The 26309-nt window shown below is 40.7% G+C and overlaps 1 protein-coding gene across 3 annotated transcripts in view; it reads right to left on the bottom strand.

The window, feature by feature from the left end:
• Positions 1 to 26309, bottom strand: part of DACH2 (dachshund family transcription factor 2) — a 243180-nt gene that overhangs the window by 65819 nt on the left and 151052 nt on the right. For all 3 annotated transcript variants that reach the window (XM_066559451.1, XM_066559452.1, XM_066559453.1), the window contains exon 3: positions 19764 to 19895. In XM_066559451.1, coding sequence (XP_066415548.1) covers positions 19764 to 19895 — 132 coding nt within the window. The remainder of the gene's footprint in view (positions 1 to 19763; positions 19896 to 26309) is intronic.

Genomic DNA, 26309 nt, shown 5'->3' with positions numbered 1-26309 from the left:
GAAATTCTGAAATTTAAAAATGGGAACAAGATTTTTAATCAGCCCCCAAAATCATTAAACCCATCTGGAAATCCAAATGGCAGATCTGAAATGCATTTAAGGCTTTAATTCATGGATTTGTCTGGCAGTGTGTATTGGGCTGTATCAACTTTTGGAGTGTACCCTACAAGAAAGCCATGGAAGTGTGTAGGGTAAGATATTAAAACTCAAGAAATCCAGTGATGGCTTTACTGGGCTACTTCCAAAAACTTATCAAGTGGTTCAGCAGATGTAATTACTGCTTAGCCCTGCCAAGGCTTTGAAATGTGCCCATTAATTCAGCAATTCCCAATCTGTCCATCAGTCAGTCATACTTAAAAAATATGTCTGTCAGGACTTAGGTGAAGTAATCTGTTGATAATTACACACAATGAGAAGGCATCTGAAATCTGAATATAATTTCTAAACTTTTTGAAAAGTCTTGATGACAGCAAATTCAAAGTTTATTTCACAGCAAACAGGACATTAAAGGTAACTGGGAATATGTCAGAATATTTGATGCCAAATTAATTAAGAACAATTAATTTCAGGAAGATACTTTCTGAGACGATAAAAGCAGAGTTGCAATATTTATCTAGGAACTTAACCATCCCTCCCAAACCATCAACTGCTTCCTTTAAAGTGAACAAAGAAACAGGGAGGTAGTAAATGAAATGTGCTCTGAGGTTCCCACGTGCTGATGGATGAGGCTGGTGCTGAAGCTCAGCCCCAGCCAAGTCTCCTCGGTGCCAGGTACCTTGGCAGGTGTGACTGTCCCTCCCTGGGCCTTCCCAGCCAAAACAAGGTCTCACCATTCCAGCCAGCTGCTGCTGTCCAAGGCTCTGAACAGCAGGAAACCTGCTCTCCCTCTCACAGCAGACAGAGCCATTCATCCCTGCAAACTGGATCCACAAAAATGCTCCTAAAATACAACCAAGTGTTTTCTGCTGCTTTCTGAGACCAGTGCAGATGAATAAATTGTGCACCAAAAGTTCAGTAAACTTCAGTATCACCTTCAGTACCTCCAGCTGAACTCCAAAACACCCAACACACCGCAGTGGTTCAACTTCCACAACCACAGCACCCTGTAAAAGTTGTATTTAACAAGATGAAACATCAGATTTACAGAAACTCAGACATGAACTCTTACAGCAATTGTCACTAAAATGCACTGGTAATCACAAACACCTCTCAGAGTCAGATAGCTGTGCCTGCACTGTATAAAAAAAACACCTGGTGTTATTTGAAGGGGTGTTTGGGGAGGGTTAACTGGGCATTTGTTGTCTTCCTCTGACAGCTCTTAGTTCTTGTAGTGGATTAAATATTAAGTTATAAAACTCTATTCAGTTTCTTCTATAGAACATGAAGTACATTTATTGCTAGCATTTTTAGTAACAACTGTGTGACAACTGTTTTATTTTTCTATACAAAGATAAGAATGATGTACTAGAACACAGCATCTATTCTGGTTAAGGACCATCAACAAAAAAACTGTTTTCTGCTGCAGGACTACAGCCTGCCTTCAGAAACACGTTCATTTCACAGAGAGAAAGAAGGTCAAAATTCTGGTCTGTCATGTTTTTATTACTGTTGATGATGCACAAGCCAGAAATAAAACAGCTTAACTTTCAGATCTTGAATACAGTTTGCAGGGCTGCCTGCCAGAAAGGATAAACCATACATCCCTCTGAGCTCCACTACTGCAGCCAGCAGCAAGCAGGGAACCAGGATTTGTATTCCAGTGATGATAATCACCCATACCCTCACTCACCACAATTTACAATTTTCTGCCTTTTTAAAATTACTTAGTATTTCCCCATATTTAACAACTTACTGCAAGAACCACTGAGATAAAATCCTGTGTATTTTTACCATGACTAACTCAGCAGATAGTTCAGTTTGATTCTGAGGGGCTTTGAGAATATCTTGACATCCAGGGCAGACAGGTAACTACAAAATCAGGTTATTTGAGCTTCAACAATTCATCATTTACTATTTCTTTGAAATCATTATTAAGAACAGTTCAAGTTACAGATGGCAATCTGCTGAGTTAATCTGCAGTGTCATAAAAGGATCATATATTTATAATCTTTCCAAGATCTCCTAATACTAGGAGAATTCTATATAAAGCAAAGTATGGCTTGAAAGAATTAAATAAAATCTGTGGCCTTAACATACACCTGGACAGTTTTCCAAACTTCCAGCACCTGCACAAAACTCATTGGAGATGTTACCAGAGAAGGAGAGGCTGCTGAGGGATGCCCACCACACTTTTCTAAAGATGAAGGTCTCTAGTGAGATTTAGTGCCACAGTCCTGGTTTCCACAAAGGATCAGTGGCTGCAGCCCCTTGCACAGCCCCAGCAAGGTGTGTCAGGATGGGATCTCAGGCCAGCACACACTCATTCCAGTTCTTACATCTGAAGTTGATCCCTTGCACTAAATACTCCTGACTTCCAAACAATTGAGAGTGCTGCCAAAACCACGAGAGCTCGTGAGCAAACCCAATTCACAGAAAAGGTCAGCAGGGACATCTACTGTGCTTCACTTAATGCCAGCCTAAAAACAACACACAAAAACCCCTGGAGCTACATTAGCAGCCAACTCTGTACTTCCTTTCACAACCACTTTCATTTGTGCTCACAGTAATATCTGAACAGGTTCCTACCACAGCACGTGGATCCATCTCACACATTCAATCCATCTTTGCTTTTCAGAACGTTTTTCTCATTCTGCAAGCTTAGCCACTGGGAATTCCCATCACCTCTGGAATAATTCTCCTCCAGGAATACCAGTGGGAGTTTAGCATTAGCTTCTCTAAGGAGCAGGATCCAACCCCTAGAACTGACCAACAATGCCAAATAAACCATTCCTAAATTGTTATTCTGTGAAGGATACTCTACATCTTCAAGCAAGAATTTCTTTCTGAGCTATACAAAGCAATAAATAACAACTACCATCAGAAAAAAAATTATTAAAATGTTGATTATTAATACTAGATAAAGTGAAACTATTTCTTAAGAGGAGAAAGTGAGAGGCTTCTGCAACAAAACAGAATAACCAGTGCCAAGCTGAACTTAACTAAGCTTGAGGTTTTGGACAGGATTCATTTCTGCTTGTGGTATAAGTATGCACCACCTTGATTATCATTTAAAAAAATATTGACAGCTTGCCTTCTCATACCAATGCCTGGTAACAAATTCCAAATGTTTTGTCACATTTCTTGTGAGCAATGCCATCTGCCAGAGGTGGCATTTCATGGCTGTTTACCCTGACTCCCTCCAAGAATTCATCTGCCACTATCTAATGCTGCCTGAATAAAGGGGATTAAGACTCTGATGCAACAGAGACTATTGATAATTTGGTGTAATTGGGAAGAAATGAAGATAAATGAGGTTGAGGATGGAGAGGCAATTAGTTGAGCTGCCTGTACAGCTGTGTTCCCGGCCTGGCTCCCCTGGCCTTTTCTTTGGTGAGGTATGTGCAAATTAAACATAATGACAAATCCACTCTTCCCAAAGCTCTTTACTTTGTGAAGCCTGCAGATCTGTTTTTCACTTCTGAGATTCTGTGTGGAAAGGAAAGGGACAGAGGATCACACTCCCTGCTGAGGCTTTTGAAGAGATGCACTTGGTCCCAACACACCTGTGGCTCAGTACCTGTGCTTCCAGCTTGGCATTCCCAGGGTCCAGAGCCCAGGGCTTTGGCCAAAGGTGAAGGATTTTGTTCCCTCAGTGCCACAGACAGCTTTGGTCATTCCACAGCTCCAGATGGCTTTGCTGCAAATATCCTCTATCCACCTCATTGCTCACCAACATCCCCTAACCATGATCCCCCCTAAAGCCAAGCCCCACAGTTTGCAGCTGAACCTCCACTTCATAAATTATGCCAGCTTTTAAAAATACTGGTCAAAAAAAATCTTTGAAACTTCTAAAATACACATTTTACTATACAAAACATCTTGGAAGTGGTAGGAATTTTTAGTCCTAATACAAAGACAGCTACCCAGATAAAAGCCTTAGCTCTAAGCTACATTTTTCAGGTGAGGCCAAGTAATCAAGCTTGAATATCTTGAAAGATATTTAAATCTCAAGTGAACATGGTCAGACTACAAACCTCCAAATTAGAGGTTTGCAGTCTGCAAATCTGGAGTCTGATTTGCAGTTCTCATTTCAAATATACTGAGATACATTCATCATATACATGCAGAAATGCCCCCATATGGGGTTTAACATAAATGTAAAATAACATACATTTGCCACAAGAAATGTCACTACATGTTTCACATAAAACTCTGACAGTATTTCATAAATGTCAAATAATGCAAGATCCCCTTTAGAAAGAAATCCAATATTTGCAGAGGCAGCTTTGCCTTACAGACATGTTTGCCCAACTACCCAGCACATGTTAATTTTCTGATTTCATGTACAGGTGATTCTATCCAAATTAGGTCTTAGATGAAACACTTCATAAGACTACACTTTTTTTCTGCATCCATACAGCCATCAGTAATTTAAAAAATTATTTTTTCTATTACTTAAAAAATGCTCCTTAGATAAAGACAAAAGCCCAGTTTTAATGCACAGAGGAGATTTTAGAAGCCAAATGTTACATATCTTAAAAGAATAACAATTTAGTAGATTTTGTAATGAATTTTCAACATAGCTGCTTTTTACTATACAATACAAAGAGAACAAAAATTTACATTTTGTAAATTCTCAAAGCTAAAATCACTTGAAATTATCTCTTTTCAAACTCACAGAACTACAAAATACAGTGGTTTTTTGCACATGAAAAACCTCACTCAACCTCAACACTGTGCTCTTCCCCACTACCTGGAGGTCAACCAACATCTCAATTTTACTTCATCTCATGTAGTTTTCATTTTGGATTAGATTTTTGCAAATGCCAAAGTAAAAAAAAACCACAAAACCCTATGAGACAAACATGCCAGGAGGAAAAAAATATATATGTACTTAAGTTTATTTAAATTGACCTTGTTTTGTCTTAGTGAGGCTGAAAATTTGGCTGAAGTTAAAGTGTTCCTTTAAGGAAAATGGGAAAGGGAAAGGGAAATAAACCCATGAAAATTTGACACTGGCACGAACAGGACAAAAAGCTGACAACAAAATATTCTGTTTTCCACATTCATCTTGCTTTGTTTTCCCACTTCCACATTAAGACAATGCTGTAACTCCCTCTTCTTTCCCTGTTTCACACAGCCCTTCCTCACAGGTGGGTGCTCATTCTCTCTACACCCAAATGCTGCCCTCAAATCATGAAAAGTCACAGACTCAGGATGACTGGAAGGGATATGGGGAAGCTGATTCTAAGAAAATACCCTGTATTTTTACAGAAACCCTTCTCACTGCTCTTCAAATGCCTCTGAGATTAACAACTGGGCTAAACAGGAGTTCTGCTCTGCCTCTTCTCAACTCTGAAAATCAGAATCACCCAATTTGAGGCATCAACTCAGACAACCCCAAGTTGGACTCGATGATCTTCAAGGTCGTTTTCAACACTGATGGTTTTTTGATTCTACAAGTATAAGAGAAAATATGCAATACACAACAGCTTTTTGACTGCTGGAGTTTCTTCTTGATTTCTTTGTCCCCTGCTTTTAAGTGATTACTCATTTTCCCATTTTGTAATGGTACCTGCACCAATATTAAATAATATTTATAAGCTAAACCAAGAACTTCATTACAAAGGCAACTGCAATTTCTCAAACACAATGCCAGGACAGAAAAAGAACTAACAGAAGAAGCATTTCTGCAATTTGCAGCTGATTACATTTTGAAGGTGAGATGCTGTGTAACTGCTAAGCCATTTATTAAGCTGGCTTGAGGAGCTGCAATCCGTGGTGCTTGCCCAGCAGAGCCAGCACGCAGCCGTAACTGATGAGCAGGGATAATGGCCACGGGTTTCAGCCCATTGCCAGAGCTCCCTGCTCTGTGCTGAGAACAACAATATCAAAAGGTTCCTCTCTCCAGCACTGCTGGTGTCAAGGTTAATGAGCTAAAACTTGTTAAATTGATATTACCAAACTAATGACTTTTTTATAGGATACTGCATGGATTTTGACACACAGGCTAATGTGGAATATTGCTGGTTTTAATTAAATTAGAAGTTATTGCATGTATACAATTAAGATAACTAAAAATGGGGGAGCTGTGACCACACTGTTGTCACATACCTCATGTGCTTCAAGTAATATAGAAATACAGAATCCCAGACTGGTTTGGGTCGGAAGGAGCCTTAGAGCCCATCCAGTGCCACCCCTGCCATGGCAGGGACACCCTCCACTGTCCCAGGCTGATCCCAGCCCCATCCAACCTGGCCATGGACAGGGATTGGGAGTTCACAACCTCTCTGGGCAACTTCAAACTTTTAAATATGAAATGATTTAAATAATACAAACATTATTTTAAAATATTTTTACATCAACCATAGCAAGTGTTAAGAACAGGAAAAAAAAATGCCTGAAGTCTCCATTCAAAATAGATGAACAACCAACAGGAAAAAAAAATTAATGAATCATATTAAAAAGCAAGGAGCTTATGAAAAATAAATTACATTTGTAGATGATTAAATTTTGAAGGTGAGATGTTACATAACTGCACCAACCATTTATTTCAGTGCCGTAACTGCATCTAATAAATAAAATACTTCTTTTAAATACAATCTGAGGATACACTGATACCCTGATGATTGGGATTTTCCATTTATATAGTACAGGGGCAAGGTTTGGGCTATAATTATTTGAGGCAGAAAGAGAAGCTGTTACTTACTTAGAGAGAAAATCAGTATCACCTGTGAGCAATAGGACAATGCAAATATTTCTTCTACCGACAGAATCACTGAGTTTAAATTCAGAGAGGTTCATCAGAGATTACCCTCCCAAATAGAAGATACCTGCAAGTTTCATGCAAATTCCCTTTTGTTTCAGTAGTATTCTTGTATTAAAGTTCAATCTCCCACTGCCACAGAAATGCCGTTTAACATACAGGATATACCCAGATATGCTTGGTGTTTAAAAAGTGAAATTGAAGATCTTACTTGTACTATCTGTTTTTCTCTAAATGACTTTTCTGCCTGGATCTTAGACTTTACAGAGAAAGGGAATAAAGTTGGACTCAGCTTCCAAAAAATATCTACTTTGTCAAAATCCAGAAAAATAGAAGGGGTGCTGCAAATGAGGGGGAATATTTCTCAAGGATGAAATGCCAAAATCCTCCTCACATCAATATCTTAGAGACAGTCAATTCAACAAACAGAACTTGCAAGACTCTTCTTCCTACTGCCTTTCCAACTTCCATCTGAAATATGAGAAAATGAATCCCAATTTAATAATATTATAAGCTTTATAGGAAAGGGCAAAAAAAGCAGCCTCTGATGGCCCATGAAATCAGTAATTGAATATCCAGCTCTTACAGTTCCATTAGTCCTGAAGTTCCACTCTCTCCATCCTTCAAACCTGAGCATCTTCTTAAAAAGAAGAATCTATTCTAACTTTTATATTGCACAAATGTAGAACAGCAAAAACCCCCCTCAATTTTCAATGTTTTAAATATCAATGCCTGTCTGATCTTAAAGGGAAGCTCAACATTTATGTCTTGTCTTGGTGATAAAGTTCATGAATATATAATGAGAGTGGAACAACTCTGCTACTGATTAAATGTCAAAAAAGGTTTTATTGTCAAATATATTGTAAATACAGAAGATATACAACAAAGAGCATTAATTGCAGATGGCTGTGTACAGCTTAAAAAATGCACGGCATTGAGACAGGAAATGCTGATTTTCAGTTTCAGCTATCAATTTTAATTTACCTTCAGAATATTCCTTCAGTCAACTTGTACAGAGAGAATGAACCATAAAATGGCCAAACTCAACTGAACTAAATGCTCCCCATTCAAGGGCAGATGTTAGTCTATATCCTAGGCACACACAGCAGAATTACCCAAAATTCTGGATCTTTATTAGAATTTGTCTAAACTTTTGTGCAGATTTACGAGAGATGCGACGTGAAAATCTGCTGAGGGCAGCGGAAAGGCTGGAATAGCCATCCTCAGCTCAGAATGGGGTTTAACTGACTGAGTAAATTTAAAAAATAAAAATAAAAACATTTCTAGTCTGTAGCAGACTGCAGGTAAATACAGGTCAGCAGGATGCTACTGCCAGGAGATGCAGGAGAATGAGCTGCACACGTTTCCAGGAGATCAGTGCCTGTACAATGGGAGGAATTCTCAGTCTCCATCCCTGCCACACTCCTGCCTGGAGCATGGCCTTGACCGAGGCACTGCCCTGGGTGGGGAGCAGGAGGATCTGAATCACCTGGAGAGGGGCCAGGAGCACATCCCAGCACAGGAGAACTGAGCAGGGATGAGGAAATGCTCAGTGTGAGCCCTGCAGAACAGCAGGGGCTGTTCACTGGAGGGAAGGGACAACAGACAGGAGATCACTAATTGTCTTCTCTAGGTAAAGAACATGCTCGGTCATAAAGAGGAATAAATTGTTCTCTGCACCCACAGGGAACAGGACAAGATGCAGCATGGAACTTTTAATAAGGAAGACTTAGGGAAACATTAGGAAAAATGGCCATGATCAGAAAGCCTATGGAATTTCTAAAATTAAGCTGGACAGTTGTCAGTCAGACATGAAAAAAGGTTGGCAGAGGTGGAGCATGGTAAGGAAACAAATCTGCAGGTGCTGGGTTTGATGATCCTGAACACCACAAAGTGCAGCAGGAGACCAGAGCCAGAGGCAGAGCCATCCTGCAGGGTGGAAATGTCCTGAACCCAGAGGCAGAGCCATCCTGCAGGGTGGAAATGTCCTGACCCACAGGCAGAGCCATCCTGCAGGGTGGAATTGTCCTGAATCCAGAGGCTGAGCCATCCTGCAGGGTGGAACTGTCCTGAACCCAGAGGCTGAGCCATCCTGCAGGGTGCAAATGTCTGTCCTGAACCCAGAGGCAGAGCCATCCTGCAGGGTGGAACTGTCTGAACCCAGAGGCAGAGCCATCCTGCAGGGTGGAACTGTCCTGACCCACAGGCAGAGCCATCCTGCAGGGTGGAACTGTCCTGAACCCAGAGGCAGAGCCATCCTGCAGGGTGGAAATGTCCTGACCCACAGGCAGAGCCATCCTGCAGGGTGCAAATGCCCTGAACCCAGAGGCAGAGCCATCCTGCAGGGTGGAACTGTCCTGAACCCACAGGCAGAGCCATCCTGCAGGGTGGAACTGTCTGAACCCAGAGGCAGAGCCATCCTGCAGGGTGGAACTGTCCTGAACCCAGAGGCAGAGCCATCCTGCAGGGTGGAACTGTCTGAACCCAGAGGCAGAGCCATCCTGCAGGGTGGAACTGTCTGAACCCAGAGGCAGAGCCATCCTGCAGGGTGGAACTGTCTGAACCCACAGGCTGAGCCATCCTGCAGGGTGGAACTGTCCTGAACCCACCCTTCCACCTGAGCCAGGTGTCCCCCACAGCCTGCAGTGCCCACCCACAGCAGCAGCACTGCCCTGCACTGTGGAACCTTCCTCTACACACAAGTGGCCAATAAATACATATTAGTTAGGTACCAGGTAGCATAACATTGGTTGGATTTCCAAAATAATAAAGCACTGAGACTTGTATTAAAATCCAAGTGTTTTTCCTTTAGATTATGGACAAATTAGCAGCTTCAATTGTACGGTGCCAATAACATTTTCTTCTCCCTGACTAAATGGACCACGTTTTAATACTCTTCAGTGATCTTATTAATTTAAATTAACCTTCTAAAAAATTAAGAGTAAGAATTTCATTTGAGGAAAAGATGTCACAGCCATGGAAATTAAAGCCTCTGGTGGATAAAGGTAAATTTACTCTTGGTCTGAGACAACATTGCTGGTCTTTCCTAATTGTAACTATAATGATCTGATAAACTGCTGCTCTTGTATACAGTCAAGGGTTGGGTTTTTTTAAAAGGAGCTAAAAACACAGACTACCCACCTGTATCTATTTTTAATTTGGTAATGACTGTACTTGCTAAAATTCTACCAAAATGTCACTCACAGCTTTGGATTCCAGCTTTTTTTAAACAGAATATGGAGCAGAAAGCATAACCTATTATGCAAAACTGTCAGATGCTTACTGTAAAATCACAGAAATAAATGCATAATCCTGATTTTCTCACAGATCAAAACTTCATTAAAGGAAAATAAAACTTGAATCTAAGTGCTGAAGAGAGCCAAGGTATTCTATAAAAAGCAGTAGGGCTCTGATCTATGTGTGTCCTGCTTACCCACACAGCCCCTGCTCCACAACTGAGGGATGCCTTGTACTCTGTGGGTGCAAGGAGAGGCAGAATTACTGGAGACCAGGGTGACTTCTGTCTCATCAAATTCACGGATCAGCCAGACATTTCAACAGCACCAACTGTTGCAAGGAAAACTGCTACCAAATCTCAGCTGCAGAAATGTCAGCTCAGGGCACGCCGCACAAATCTAGTGCTGAATCCTTAACTACAAAGCCACAGCCTGAAAATTTTGGGGGGATTAATGCTACTCCTTTAAGTAAGAAAATATTCCAAATAATCACACCACAAACATTTCTTGCCTCAAACATCAATTAACTGTATGTTAGAGGACTTTTTTTAAAAAATCTGATTAAAATTGTCATTCATGAGACTCCTGCTGTTGGCAGCTGTATCACTATCAGTGACATCCTTTGGGGGACTCTCAGCATGTGGCCCACATCAAAGGTAATATGCCAGTTTTCATCCTAACTTATATATGCCTTAACAAGAACAGGAATGTTCCAGACTTTACAATGTAATTAAAATATTGAAGTATTTTCTATTGTCAAAATATCATTAAGGTGAGACTGGAGTGGACTCACTACTGTTAACAAAGGGAACTATCACTAATACTTGCTTTTACTGGAATTCTTTACAGGATTCCTCACATCCTTGAACCCTGCAATGGGAAATTAAACCAACAGAGTTTGAACGTGTTACTTTGTGCAAAATGATCAGCAGATGAGATTTGGTGGAAACAAGAGTACATACAAGGACCTGAGGGAAGGAAAATAAAAAAAAGTATCTGGGATATGGTATTTCCCTATCCTTGCACTGTGGAAATCCTGCAAATCCCTGAGCCCTCCTGGCACCCCACACTGCCAGAGCTCTGCTGGTCACCCATGGATGCTGCCTGCTCCTGGCTCTGATTTTGCTTTCTCCAAGGATGTTTTAACGTAAAATTCAAGATGCATTTCAGAAGGGTAGAGCTGGATCCTGCCCTGCCCCTCCCTTGTCCTCCTGAGCCCCGGCAGGAACAGCCTGTGACTGCAGGGACAGCCTCTCACACCTGTCCTTCAGCAGCCACAGGACCCTCCTAAGACATCTCAGCTGCAATGCTTTTCCTCTTTAAGTGTGGGGCATCCAATCTGCCTTGCTCTTCATAAAATTTTATACAGGAAGTCCTAAATTTGGTGTGTTTCAGCTCAGTATCAGTCCCCACAGTGCTGTGGAGCCCCTGTGCCTTGCAGATGAACACGAGACCTTGTCTTAATGGGGACACTTCAGAGCCACTTGCTTTCCTTCAGCACATTGGTAGGGGGACAGATTTCAGCTACTACCAACAAAAATGAGAATTATAACCAAGGAAAAAAATGTAGCCTTGGCTCTAGAGAGGCCAAAATGATTTATGACATCAAGACCTAGTAAAGAGACTAATACTCTGAAGGGACTGTGCGAGCTCAGCCCTCACTCACATCCTCTGTGCCCACTCCTAATCACTTCATTTACGACTGGAAAAGTGTTTTAACAGACAAAATTAATTATTTTGAATAATCCTTCTGAAATACAATATGCATTTTAATTGTATGTACCCCATCATTAATTAAAGTTCTTTACCTTTTGGTGCATTCATTCAAAGATTGTACCAGTGACAAAGCAACAACTATAAGAAGATTGTTTACTAAAATTAAACATACAGCTGAAGGGTTAATATACTCTTGTGATACAATTAAAGCAATGCTAAAATGTTTTCATTCCAGTTTTTACTAGACATTATTTTTCCACTCTTTAAAATCAATCTCTTTGTTCCAGGAACACATTTCCTGTCAATAAAATGAAAAATGATATAGATTTAGGGGGATAGTGGTCTCAGCGTAGCATCTCTCATATTATTATTCCAGTATCATCTGTTACAAAGTAAGACCAATTCCCACATCTAATTACAAACAGGATTTCAGAGTCATTAAACAAAATACATTTCCATTAGTGCTGCTGTAAGAAGATAGGGGAAAAAATGAAGATTACTTCATGCTGCACCTCTGTTTTTCAAGCTTTGAAGATTTAGACCTCTGCACTCTGAGACTATAAATTTGTAAAGGATCTGAAAGGTGACAGACATGTGAAAGCTCTCAATTCTCCTCCGTTTAGCCATAGCATTTACATTTTGTCATTAGTTTATCTTTTGCTGCACTTAGTTCTGCTAGCAGATATGGCAAGAATCTGGAGAGGTTGTTTATGATCACGCCGTGTGCACCCAGGGGCATTTGGTTTGGTGGTAGGCAGGGCTTTTTAACAGATATGAATCTTTAATAGGTATGAATCTACAGATTTGTTCCAGCAAAAGTCAGAAATCATTGTAAGGAATCCTGTCTTTATTAAAAGAAAAAAAAAAGGAACAACAGTAATCTGTATTTCCTCAGTATTCCGAGGAAAAAGAGGAACAAAAGTTCTTTGACTTCAAATAAAATAACAACCAAAATATACCAAGGAAACAGATTATATGAAATGCTTAACTGCTGAAATATAAACTTACAAGTGTATATATATTCTCCATTTGTAAACACCTAGCAGTATCTAATATCTAATTGTCATGAGTCCATTTAAAATATGCCCTTGGGAATTACCCACTCAAAAAGCATTCACACAACGCAGAGCTTCACGAGTTAATACCAACTTTCCTAAAAAGAACCCAATTAAGGATAAAACCTAAATTTGCTTGATCTTTAAACCAGTTTACATTAGCTCAGGATGTTTTATAAACACAGTTAATTTCATCATGTGTAAGATAAGTATTGAAAACCTGAAAGAGAATTCCTCTCACAGAAAAAGATGCCTCATTTACAGAGAAGAGGAGAGAATTTCATTTTCAAAACTCTTCTGGAGTTTTGAAAATATATCCTGTATTAGTTTTAAACCTAAAGCCAGAGCTACTTCACATTTCTCAGAGTTGGGTGTCAGTCAATCCAAATATGTAAATATTAGCTGATGTGTCAAACAATTATGTGTGAATCATTATCTACATTTACTATAAAGTATTTATGTTCAAATTTAAATGAATACTTTAAAAAATACAGTTAAATTATTCAGATGCTTTCAATAGGTAACTGCATAAGAATGCATCTAAAATGGGACCTTAAAGTAAGTTTGGAGATAAAAAATTCATTTTTGCATTCCATTGAAACTGAGCTTCACTAAAGCCCCCTGAAATTCTTGGTACTAAACCCTGCCCACTGCTGGGGTAATGCAGCACAAAATATCCACTGACACTCACTATCCAAAAAACCACAATTTGCCAAATAAATGGACATCTGCATCTTATTTCCAAGCTTCCCACATGGAGACTGGGTTCTTGGGATGACTGAGGGAGCCCATTAGGGAGGAACAGGAGAGAAAACAGCACAGTGCAAACGAGGCACAACTGACCCAAAACAAACAGCATTTCTCTTCCTGGTTAATGCTTGAGGAGCTGTATCCTGAAAATACAACAGCACTTCCACCCCTTCCCCCAGGATTACCAGTGCCTGTCCCCAGGGAGGCAGCACTGCCACCATCCACAGGGAATTCCTTCCCTGCTCCTGTCACTCCCCAGGCATGGAGCTTCCCTGACAAGCAGCACCGGGGAAAGCTTTTTACAGCCCCCGTGTCATGAGAAGGTTTGAGTTCCTTCACTCCACTGTCACTGAAAAAGCTCAAATAAACTTCACCATCATTGCCATGAGGGTTCAACGAAGTTCCATGAAAGCACAACTCCAAGGCTAAGCATGGAAGCACATCCTGAAATCACCAAGTGTCACCATGCCCCGAATCTCCCTGGGTGAAACTCCCTGTGCAGATCCTATCCCACAACAGGGGCAAACACTCCCTCTGTGCCTCCTCGCCTTCCCACCTTCATCCTCACCATCACCAGCACTTGTACTACCCACAAAAATAGCACAGAGGCCCCAGTTTTTAGGATAAAATGTTTTAACGTGTCTGCTTGGGCTGGAGTCAAGTCTGGTTGTTCGATGAGACAGCACAAAAACCAAAACATGCTAAATTCTCTCTTGCTTCAAGACTGCACATATCCCTCCTGGCCAAAGGACAATTTAAGGAAATTCATAACTATTTCAGAAAATGCATAACTCTCTGATCAAGTAACACAAAAATACTTCCCTTAACAACAGGAAAAATTACTTCATGAAATCTACATGGTACTCAAGGATTTAAAAAAACCTGTTCTCTGGTCCTGTCATTTTTACATTCTTACAATAAAATAACAGCCTTGGCATCCTGCTTTTTAGAGAAAAGACCTACCTCTTTTGACTTTTCAAGCACTTGAAAATTTTAAAAGAGAAAAACTAAAAAATGCTGACCGTGTAATAGCTGGGTATTCATGGTGGGTGGAGAACATGAAAGGTTACAATATGGATCTGTGCCTACGCGTTTCTTTTCAACTTGAGCAGCATCCTCCTGCTTCTGCTAACTCGGCAATCATACAGCTGACAGATTTCTGGGTTTTCTAAATAATGCATGGGATTTTCTTTTAACATGTCAGTGCAAAAGTATCAATTCTGCCCCTGTGTCGTTTGTGATGCTGATTTTCCTTGACAGCATTCCATTAAACCAATGAGTTTTTTCCCTCCTGATGGTTCCTTAAATATTCCTCCGAGTGATGTATTTGTGGTTTTTTAAACAGATTGTGAAGGATGTTTGCATTTGTGAGAAAACTGCATGGCAGGTACTGAAGGAAAGAAGGATAAAAAGATAACACTTTTTTTTTTCTATGAGAGAGCTTTTTCTCTGATCCTCATATGCCAAAAGCTCGGGTGTTTTTCCTTTCTTTTCTGCCAAACTTAGCTCCTTGTCTGGAAATTAAGCAACAAGCCTCTACATACAGAATAACATTTTGACTTCCTAAGGAAATACCACTGAAACACTTAGTACTGTTTGATATCTCTCCTGGGAAAGCAAAACACATTTCTTAAATCATGCATGCTACCTCCAAAAGCCACCAGAAGGAAATACCTGCTTTACTCTCTGCTCTGAGGCTCTGCACACACAGCTCCTGTCACGACTGCCATGCACTGATCCCTCCTGGCTCAGGCAGCTTGAGGGACATGCAGGTGACATCCCCCAGTCTCTGTTTTACCATCTACCCCATCTCACACTCGTACACATCACCTGCTGCCATGCCATTAGAAAGAAAAGCTCAGATTCCAGCTAAGTTCCAAATCCCCCTAAGCAATGGCATGTTGATTTCCAGAACACACGTCACCTGATTTCAGCTCTGCACGATGATGAAGGAGCTCATCTTCCTCAACGCCTCTGCGCAACCAGGGAGCTTTTGCTCTATTTATCTTATTTCTACAGAACAACAGATCTGGCTGTGTGGCTGGGCTAGGAGTGAGCAGGAGGCAGCTCCAGGTGAACACTCCAGCCCTTCCTCACTTCCAAAGAGGAGGAAAAGCCACAACCACTCCTGGCAACCCTCAGGTGCCACCAGCAAAAAGTGTCCTCTCCAAGGACTCACCTGGAGGAGCCAAAGGAGGAGGAACAGATCACAAAAGACTTATGGTCACTGGGCATGTGAGATTCCAGAGGGATGGATTTCTCCCAGATCCAGGCTCCCTTGTCCCAGACCACCTTGTTCTCCAAATTCAGCCTTCCTGCCCAGATCCCACCCGAGGATGGAGAGGGACACTAAGCCCCAGGGAGGAGCCAGAGCCAGCCCAGGTCAGCTGGACTGTGGGGCCAGAGAGGCTCCAGTGCCAGATTAAAGAGGAGATTTTCAACTGCCAGAGAAGTTTTGCTTCAACACTTCATATGATGAGTAGGAAGGTGCAAAAAAATCTCTTTCTCTTCTGCAGAGAGAGTGGAAGGAGGACATCAATGTTCCAATGTATAACAGCATTCTTCACAGCACTGTGAACTAAAGCATTGCTTCAATTAAAAAAAAAATCTTCAAATTAAACTTTTTGGGGAATTTTCCCCCCTATATTTTCAGTATTAACTCTTGCAGCATTTATTTTTAATAAGTTATTTAGAATATCCCTGTACCAAACTCCCCCAGTACTGAGGTTATGGTGACATCATGAAAAGGAGGTAGGTAGGACCTGATGGCAAAAAACAACCAGGAGTAGAAGCAGGCAAAGAAGTGGCACATTTACCCCCCTGTCCCTTAGACACATTTGCAAGGTTCAATTCCACACCTGCAATTTGCTAGAGAGCAATATAATATCTGAGGAATTAGTCACTGGCCGTGTTAAATTGAGTTAAGAGTTCAGATTTTAAACTGACAGGACAAATTCTGGCTTCAGACAGAGAATTCTTAAAAGCTTCCATCATCATAATGATGCACAGAGGAAGAAACTGTAGAAGTGACAGGCCAGGCATCAGCAAGAAGCAAACCCAAAATTATTTCATACTTCACCAGATACAGATGGGGATTGAGATGAATATGCCAAGACATCCTCAACACTTTTTTTTATTGTACTAATGGCCTGTATATAATGACACACTTGCAAAAAAATCTGGCAATAAAGCTTTAGGACTTAATACTGCTCAATTACATTTTTAATTTAAAATAAACAACAGCAAAAAGAGAGTATTCCACTCATCTATCAGACTGTGGGACGAGCAGGAAGGCACATATCCAAAAGTGAAATATTTAGTGGCATTGTAGGAAGTCAATGTGTAACACTGAGGTAAAAACCCAACTTAATTGTTTTAAATAAAATTGCAACTCTTTGAGTCTTTGTTACTGTAAAAAGAAAAAAAACATCAAAGGAAGCGAAAGGTCCTCGGCTCTGTACAATCATATTTCTGATTTGACAGCTACAATTATAATCATTCAGACATCTATTTCCCACAAACTCTCCACAGCCATAACCTTTAGTGATTAATTAGAAAGTTCCAGGAGCAATAGTACACAGACTAATTTCCTAAAACAATAAAACACAGAATTTCTCATTTGGAGCTAAATGAAACACGAACAGGTTGTTATTCATGCTGAAATCTAGATGCAGAGTCATGTTGCAGCCATTACAGAAGCTATTAAACACAACCTCAAATCAAAGAAACTGTAGGTCTCTCTCCTAAAATAAAATGTTTTTCTCACTTATGAGGCTTCTGACTCCTTTGCTCTGTTCCTTTCTACTTCTTCTTAGTAAAAAAAAAAAATCAAAATTCAATTTTCTTCCTCATTTCACATCCCCATTTTATTTTTAATAGTCATTTATCCTGTAAGTCTGGAGCAAAGCAAACAGTTGGTGAAGGTTTCATGCACACAGAATTATCCTGGTGTTCCCTTCACAGCAGATCAAAGTTACAACCTGTGTATTAACTTCTAAACAAAATTCCCACTCTCTTCATGCCACACCAAGGAGTTTTCTGTAGTGACTGTTTGAAAATTGTTCAGTTCTTTTATTTGGTGAAATGCACCTTTTCCCCTCTATTCATGGTGGTTTTCCATTTTGACACATCCTGCCCAATGTAAATCTTTGCAATGTGACCCAGCAATAAAGGAGGAATCCATTCATTACAAAAATTATCCCAGAACTCAGGTTACACATATTGGAAAAAGGGGAAATTGTGATTTTTAATAGGATTTATACTAGTTCTTTCTGATAAGGACCTATTGCTCTGCAAGCAACACTGGCACTGGAGCCAGAAAATTTGCTTGTGGCAATTTTACTGCACCAGGCAATGAAAAGGGGAAAGAGTTGAGAAAAGATCTGTATGGAAACTGCCACCACACTCTTGTTCTTGGGTCCCACTGTAACTAAAGTCAGTGGGAGCTTTTCCAAATATTTAAATTGGCATTGAGCTGGTTGTAGAACTCATTGAATTGCTAAACCACAAGAACTCCCTTGTAAAGTGCACACCCTTGATGCACTGTCCAAAGGCTGATGTGACAGTCCCTAAAAAACTCCTTGTTCCTAAAATGGTGGTACCTAAAATGTGGTACCTAAAATAATCGCATTATTGGAGATTTTCCCCACATGAGGTACACAAATTTTGCCCTTCCCGGTAACACACAAAACTATGAGCTTGAATTAATTTGAATATTAAACTTTTGTACAGCAGCTTTTAAAACACCCATACCAACCCTACATCTTTTCTGTATGAAGCTTCCTTACTTTTCTACAGTAATTCCATCTTCAGTCCTTTTTCTTGGCATCCAGCGAACTTTCAGAATTCATTCTGAACTTTATACAAACTATTTTAGTTACAACCACTAAATAGGATTTTTCAGTGCTTTTTTTTCTGAATTCAGTGTGCACTAATTGATTAGGGTCTGAGAGGTGAATAAGAAATACACATCCTACAGAACAGGAAGCTGGGGAAAGGTTTAATGCACGAGTTAGAAGCCAGATTTCTTCAAATACAGATGAGTACACAAAATTAGCAAAAGGCAATACCACTCTTGGAAAGACTGCTTTGTGCATAATTTGTCATGAATTCAAAGTTATTCCTTTAGAAAATGAGTCTAAGACCTCCCAGCTGCTGCTTTACTGGTCTAATAAATTACCATTTAGCTGGGAGGATGCACATGCAGCGCAGCAGGGAATGCCAAAGGGAGAGGGGGATGCCATGGGCATCACTCTGAGTCTCTCCTCTTCAACTGGCAATGGAAACCAACAAAATCTGCTCCCCAAGGGCCAGGGGTGCAGGATGCAGTAAGAAGTGAGGCCAAGGGAAGCTGCGCCTATTGTGACAGGTACCAGAGACAAAATGGATCTGTCTCGTTCCAGGTTCCCTACGCTGACCAAGCAAAAGATTTCCTCTTCAAAGGATCTGCTTTGACTTCACCTTTGAACCCTGTTGTTGGGGAGCTGGGACAGGGGAAGCTTAGCTCAAACCTGTATTAATGTTTATGGAGCTTGGGGAGCTCAGCTCAAACCTACATTAATGTTTATGGAGCTTGGGGAGCTCAGCTCAAACCTACATTAATGTTTATGTAGCACATGAACGTGTGCCATGCCAGGGCCTCCTGGCCAAGGTGACTCCAGCCCCAGCCAAGGATTATCACAAACCCCCTGCACAGCTGGGCTCTGAAACACCCATCCAAGGAAAGAACAAAATGCACAAAAGCCATAAATTGGTGATGGAGGATTCCCCGCCTTGCCTTTCTCCAATGACCTGTGGAACTCAGGAGTTCCCACAGCCTGGCCCTTTGGAAACCTTCCATCTTTACTGGAAAACTCCAGACAGTGACAATGCCAATGGAGAAATCTTCTGTTACTCCACATATATTTAGGGGGCACTTTCAAAGGTCTGTATCCAGCCCTAGTGATGATGATCCTTCACCAGGATTTTTCAAACAATTACAGAAGTGAGCTCTTGGGAAAACTGGAGGAATATGGAGGAGTGAGAGCAGTAATTTTGATTTAGCGCGGGTAGGGCAAAGCTTACAAAATACAAGGGCCCAAGAATTTGAGACCCAGGTGCTGAGAGCTCCAGGGTGGCTCAGGGGAGCTCAGCATCCCTTACCTGCATTAGAATTGAGCTCTTCATTTTCTGACTCGGTTCCATTTTGACTCCCACTTCCATGCAGGCTGTTCATGGCCATAAGTTTCATTTTCTGTAGCTTCATAGCCTCTGCCATGGCAGCAGCTGTCAGACCTGAAAAATTTAAATGAACAATATGCAGTGTCAGATTGTACAATGTGGCACTGCAGGTATGAACTGAACATTCATTTTCAGTAAGAAAAAGTCCCATAAATTCAATGGTCATTCTCAGTCCAGTTAAGTAATGCTATCCCTGAACACCATCTTTGTTTGAAAGTCAAGCCACTTCACCATTCTAAGAATTTAAAAAAAAATCTTTCATGTTTATTTTTCTTTTTAACATGTAGAGCACAAAGAAATATTTATTTAATGGTATCCCTTTTGATTATACTTTTAAATATAATTTCCCGTCACTTTGATCACCTTGTCACTTTGATCTCTTTCTGCTTGACTTATTTAGCTGCAACAAAATTTCCACATGCAGAGTAAGATACAGGATTCCTTAATTTCAACAGTTCAAAGCAAATTAACATGTAATACTACAGCATTCATTGTTCTATTAAGCATCCAAATATTTTTTGTCCTTTTGGGAATTTGCTGGTTTGGATTAATACTATTGTAACATGAAAACATTACATTGGAAATGTGTAGAAAAACATTATTTGGATAATTACAGAATCAATCCCACTTTTAAGAGACCATTAAGACCAGCAGAAATTCCCAGAATTCAAGGAGGTATTGGTAGAAGATTTTCAAATTACTAAAACACATTTAATTTCCAGTAGTAAAAGAGAGTAAGCAGAGTAACATCAGGCTTACGATAATTATATTTTATTATTATTATTGTTATTTAGATTCCCAATATCTTATTTTCTTAAGTGTGAAGTTTTTTAAGTTTTATCATTTTGGCTTGGTCACTAAATAAAGAATCAGATTTTCTTCCAGACAGTAGCAAATTACTTTTATTCTGGGCAAGATGAGATTGAAAATAATCTGAGGTTCTTGCAGGAAAATCCAAGAGATACAGGCACAAAGCCAAAAATATCTCTACAGGTACAATTGTTTATTCACTCAGTTATGGATTAAATGGGTTTATTCTTCCCTTCAGCACAGCAGGACTTGCTTTTATTATTTGCTACTAAGTTCCACACAATCACTGATTGCATTTATTAAAACCCATTATTTTTTTGGTGGTGGTGCCTGTTCTAGGAACCCACTAAAATATATCCAACGAGAATTAAATAATCTGCTTCTGGAAAGCATTGCTTACTGAGAGATTTAGATACTGATTATAGGGAACTAATAATTTCCACACCCTATCCATAAATGACAACACTCTTTTAAATGCTGCTAAGAATCTGACATTCAGATTAGCTCTGCTGCTCCTCTGAAGGGCTGCACAAAGTTCTGATTATTTCAGAAAGGTTTAGCAAAGGAAGCAATCCAGGACTGCATGGAGAGGGACACCTTTCATCACACATGGATACAGCAATTTGGTCGAGTTCAGCAAAGATATTCTGATCATCACCAGTATTTCTGTCTTTTGGGTTATTTAATGTAGCCCTCACTTCACACAAAACACCACTATGCTGTACATTTTTTTCAACACCCTTTAAAGTTCTTTTACAAATGCTACAGGTTTTTCATCACGCAGATACAAAATCCTGATGTTTAAACTCCTGTTTTTATCTCAGACACTCTCACTTAATCCATCACAGAATACATCTTCAATGATAAAACTCTCCACACGCTTTCTGGAGAAGATGAAGTAGTCTGCAAACTTTTTCACTTTTTTTTTTTTTTGTTAGGGAAACGAAGCAGGATTGCTCTTTGAGTGAGTTTTACTTTATTTTCAGAAAGTAAAAAAAAAAACAAAAACTAAGCATTATCACACTTCTGAGGAATTGACTGTTTTCAAGATTTCCAGGCACCTTTTCACTTTCTATTTTTAATCCATTTGCAAAGAATTCACATACATTTTAATGGTTACAAAAATATAGTGTTGGAACATGGAGTTTTTTCTTCCAACATTTTATCATTTGTATGTACCCAGAGATGCACTGATAAACCAATATTCCAGTGTTTTCATCAGGGTCAGTGTTTACATAGGTTCTTGATATAGATTGGAAGCCATGAAATTTAATTAAATATGTAAAACAGTAAAGAAACTATTTATAAGGAGGTAAATAGGGAACGGAAGAAAATTCAGATCTTTAGCAAAATGTTCAGAGAAATGACAAGAGAAAAAAATTATCCAGGGCACCCTGTAAAAAAAAAAAAAAAAAAAGGAAAAGAAAGAAAAGAAAAATTCCCCAAAACCTTCCACTGAAGAGTTGTACCAGAAGTGTAATGAAGGCAGAAAGGTACCAGGGAACAAACAGAAAATAGCAAACACAGTCCCCAAATCACCACAACGAGGCCTGCAGAAATTAAAGGTAATTATTGTCAGGCATTTCTGAGCTCCCTAACCAGACACAGCTGCCATAAGGACACCAGCCAAAAAGCAGTGATGGATCAGAAAACTCTGCTGTGCCATCTGCCACACCAAAGTCACTCCACTCCAGCTGAAGTTTCAGGAGTGAAACACAGCCCCAGAGCAGAGAGCAACAAGGTCCTGCACAGCCAGGCACAAGCCTGAAAATAGAGCTGAGATTATCCCCAAAATCTGTCTGCAAAGTCTTTATTCCCCCACTCACTTACTCCCCAGTCTATGTAACTTCTAGAGCTGAAAGTCAAATACTCTGAGACACTTTAAAAACAATGGAGTAATTCTTCAGCATCTCTGAGAGATAACAAAATTCAGGCTGAAGCAAATGGGTTCAGCAGAGAGGGGGTGCTGCTGACTGAAATGATTCAGAAAACAAAACAGGCAGCATTGGCACAATCTTCAATTAGCTACCACCATGGATAATGTTACTGGAGCTATTAATGAATTTAACTACTAATAAAAGTCCTTTCTGTAATTGACTCAGTTTGGGCTAGCTGTGGAGAAGAGGGCTGTCCTTCAACTGACTTATCAAAGGATCCACAAAGAACTGAAGAATCATTTCCATCCTCTTGGATGAATCATTATCAGCAGCAGAATCTCATTTAGAGCACCTCACTTTGAAAAATGTCCTGGGAACTGCTGTAACATTTACATCTATCCCTCTACTTCCCCTTAAACAAACCAAAAAAAGGATTGCTAGGAAAACCCACGTGCTGGATTACATACTTCAAAGCTTCTGGTTTTTCCTGCCCATTTACACTTTAAATTCTCCTTTCTTCAGTTAAATTCTGCCAGCTGTGATCAGTCAGGAACACCCAGGAAATAAACTGTGGACATTTGCTGTCAAACAGGGACATCCCTGACAGCACCAGAGCACAGGAGCAGTCTGGCACAGTCAGGGTGGGGCTGGCACTGCTCAGCATCCCCAGTATCCCCAGTACCCCCAGTGCCTGGGCTGGCAGGGAGCAGCTCCTGGTGGGATCTCAGCGACAGACACGGCATTGGGAGCTGTGTTCTGTGCACAGGGACCCGATCCCAGCTGCTCAGGAGCTCCTGGTGGGCATGGCAGAACCTCCAGCTGCCATCTGTGATCTGCTTTTCGTGAGCCAGCTCAGGACACTCTGCACCCTCCCTCTGGCAAATTCTGCTGCACAGAACAGGGGTTTATACAACAAATAACCAAATATTTACCAAAATAACCCTGCAAGGATGCACAAACCAACACTTCATGCACAGGTTGCAGTAAAGGAAAATTCTGCAGTTGTATTCTGGACAGACAGATTCAGGTGTAAGAACCAAACCATTTCCAAAATGAAAATCTGGATCCAAATCTTTCTGGATCCAAAGTAGGGCTGTTCCCAGCTGGCTCCACAGGGATTGCACCAGCCTGGGCAGACCCCAGTGCCTGGAGATGAGCAGAGCCTTGGCTGCTCTGCACCCCTGAGCACATCCTCTGCCCCACAGCCACGGGACCTGCAGCACCCCAGAGCCTGAGAGCCCCAGAGAGGCTCCTGCAGCCTGGCCTGCAGCTCAGCAATTGTCACTCTCATATCCCCATCCCAGACTCCTGAAGGTCATTCCTCAGGGAATTCTTTCAGGAGAAGCAGCATTTTCCCTGCAGGGCCCAAAGGTCACAGCCCAGGTTGTTGCTGTGTCCCATCACAGGGCAGTGCTGACCCAGCACCAGGGGACAGGGGACAGGGGACAGTGTCCCTTGCCCCCAGTAATGTCACAATTTATTCCTTAGCAAATGCTTTCTGGTGGTTGGATAAGAACCCAAAACTCAACTACATGCTGCTGGTGTCTTGGGTGCAACATTTAACCACTGCCCAGTCACTGAAAATTGGATTTTGATGGTGAATACAAGGGCTCTGAGCTCTTCAGGTGACCCTCAGGGTCTGCTAATCTCATACTCTAGCTACAGCTATTTTTTTCCAGTTTCCTGATTAGTCAGACTGTGCCTCTCCTTCATATTAGTTTGAAAGCTTTTCTGTCAAAACTGTGAACAAGTAAATTAACTAAAGGAGAACTATGAGTAATCAAATCCTGAGGTTTGCAATTAATTAAATGAAATGGTGAGTCAGTGAACTGAAAAATGGTTTTATATTAAAACAAAACATTTAATTAAATTAACAGTCAACACATTGCAATTAATAATATTCAAAAGGAAAACTGAAACCCAGTTTAGCTGTGCCATATTATTTCAGTATAACAGTCAAGCATTGTGCATTGGCTTGTTTATTATTTGCATTCAGAGCTGCTATGGGTCAAGCATGCTGTGCTAAAAGAGCAATGATAAAATATCTGGTACTATGAGATGTCAGTATGAGAGACCATATTGCCAACAGTGAAAACAATCCTGAAACCTCCAACAAATTAGGCTTTCCAAGACTGGAAAGGAACACTCACTTTAATTAAAATTAATAAGTGAATACATATAATATGCTTTACATTTTCAGAATGCCTGCAAAATTTTACTAATTAATTAATTTTCAAAATCAGGCTGGGATGTGAAGGCTTCTCCAGCTGAAATGAATCATCCCTGCTTAGTGATAAATAGAGAGGCAAAACCCAGCACTACACAAAGGACAGTGAAACTGAATTCTTGGATAAGTAAAATGCCCAAAGCCTTAAAGCAGTTTGGAGACGGGTCCAAACCTCCTAAGTCTTGTTCCTGCAGATGTTTTTCATGTTTGTGAGCAGACTCAAACAGCAGCAGCAGGAAGGTTTAGCTCCAGTGCATGTCCTGTTTCCAGTGGTCAGTGAAGGTACCCGGGCTGCCACCTGGGAATGGGCACAAAAATCCCTCAGTGTGCCTCATCTGAGAGCCCAAGGATGGAAACAGTGAGTAACTGGTGAGTAACTGGGCACTGCAGGCTGGGGATGGATTTTGGAGAGCTCTGTGGTGGGCTGGGCCGTGGGAGCATCACCCCAGAGCCCAGGCTGAAACCCAGGACACCCCTCTGGCCCTGCCCAGCTGAAAGGCAGCCAAGAGCCAAAAAATGCATCCCAACACTGGAGCTTCCTTCACCTGTTCTTACAGCTGCAGCCAGTTGTTCTGATATTACAATCATATCTCAAAAATATGTTCTTGCCCGTTTTGCAACAGGAAAACTGACAAATGACAGCAAAAACTGGTTTTCTGAGGACATTTGAAATTCTGTGTTTATCATGCTGCATGATCAAAGCAAAAGAGAAAATGAAAACTCCTTGATTTATCTAAACAGGGCTTGGAGCAACCTGGTCTAGTGGAAGGTGTCCCTGCCCATGGTAGGGAGTGGAATGAGAAGATCTTTAAGGTCTCTTCCAACACAAACCAATCTGGGATTCTTGGATTCTCTAACCAGTTAATAGAAGTTGAGAAACTACTTTAGATGATCCTTAGCAAAACATTTCAGACAATACTTAAAAAATGTTGAGTGGCCTAACATTTTTAAATACCACCACTTCAAAATGTCAAACATTATACTATGGCAAAAGAATCCTACTGAGGGGGAAAAAAATCCAAACAAGTATTACTCATATTCATCAGGAATTGTGAGAAATTCATCTTTCACAGAGAAGCTCCAGACATCCTGAAAATGTCACAGTCTTTTCTGGAGGGACTTGATGCCCTGCTTTTGTGCAGTCCCTAAATATTCACCAGGTCACTTCCCCTTGTGCAGCTGCTGGATGGGGACAGACCCACGGACAGGTCTCTTCATCCCACACAGGTCAGTGGGTGCTCCATCACCACCCGGGCAGTGATGCTGGGGAAAACACTGACAATGGCATTTAAAGACTTTGCCAAATGCTCAAGGGATCAGAATTAGCGTTGCACAAATGTGTCTGAGTTTCTGACATTGCTTGATTTTGCAATCCTGGTAATTTCTGTTTAACATGGTGTGCTTGCTCACCTCACTTTAAAATACAATTTCATGCAAAAGTTCACATGAGCATAAACAAGATTCAAACCTCCAAACATCAAAACATCCCTGCTACTCTGTGGAACAATTCACAGAAGCAACAGGTTGTCACTCTCTAATTTCACACATATTTAG

The sequence above is a fragment of the Molothrus aeneus genome, chromosome 14 (assembly GCF_037042795.1).
Source record: "Molothrus aeneus isolate 106 chromosome 14, BPBGC_Maene_1.0, whole genome shotgun sequence".
NCBI lineage: Eukaryota > Metazoa > Chordata > Aves > Passeriformes > Icteridae > Molothrus > Molothrus aeneus.
The sequence above is the reverse complement of the archived record's forward strand: the minus strand, read 5'-3'. Positions and strand labels throughout refer to the sequence as shown.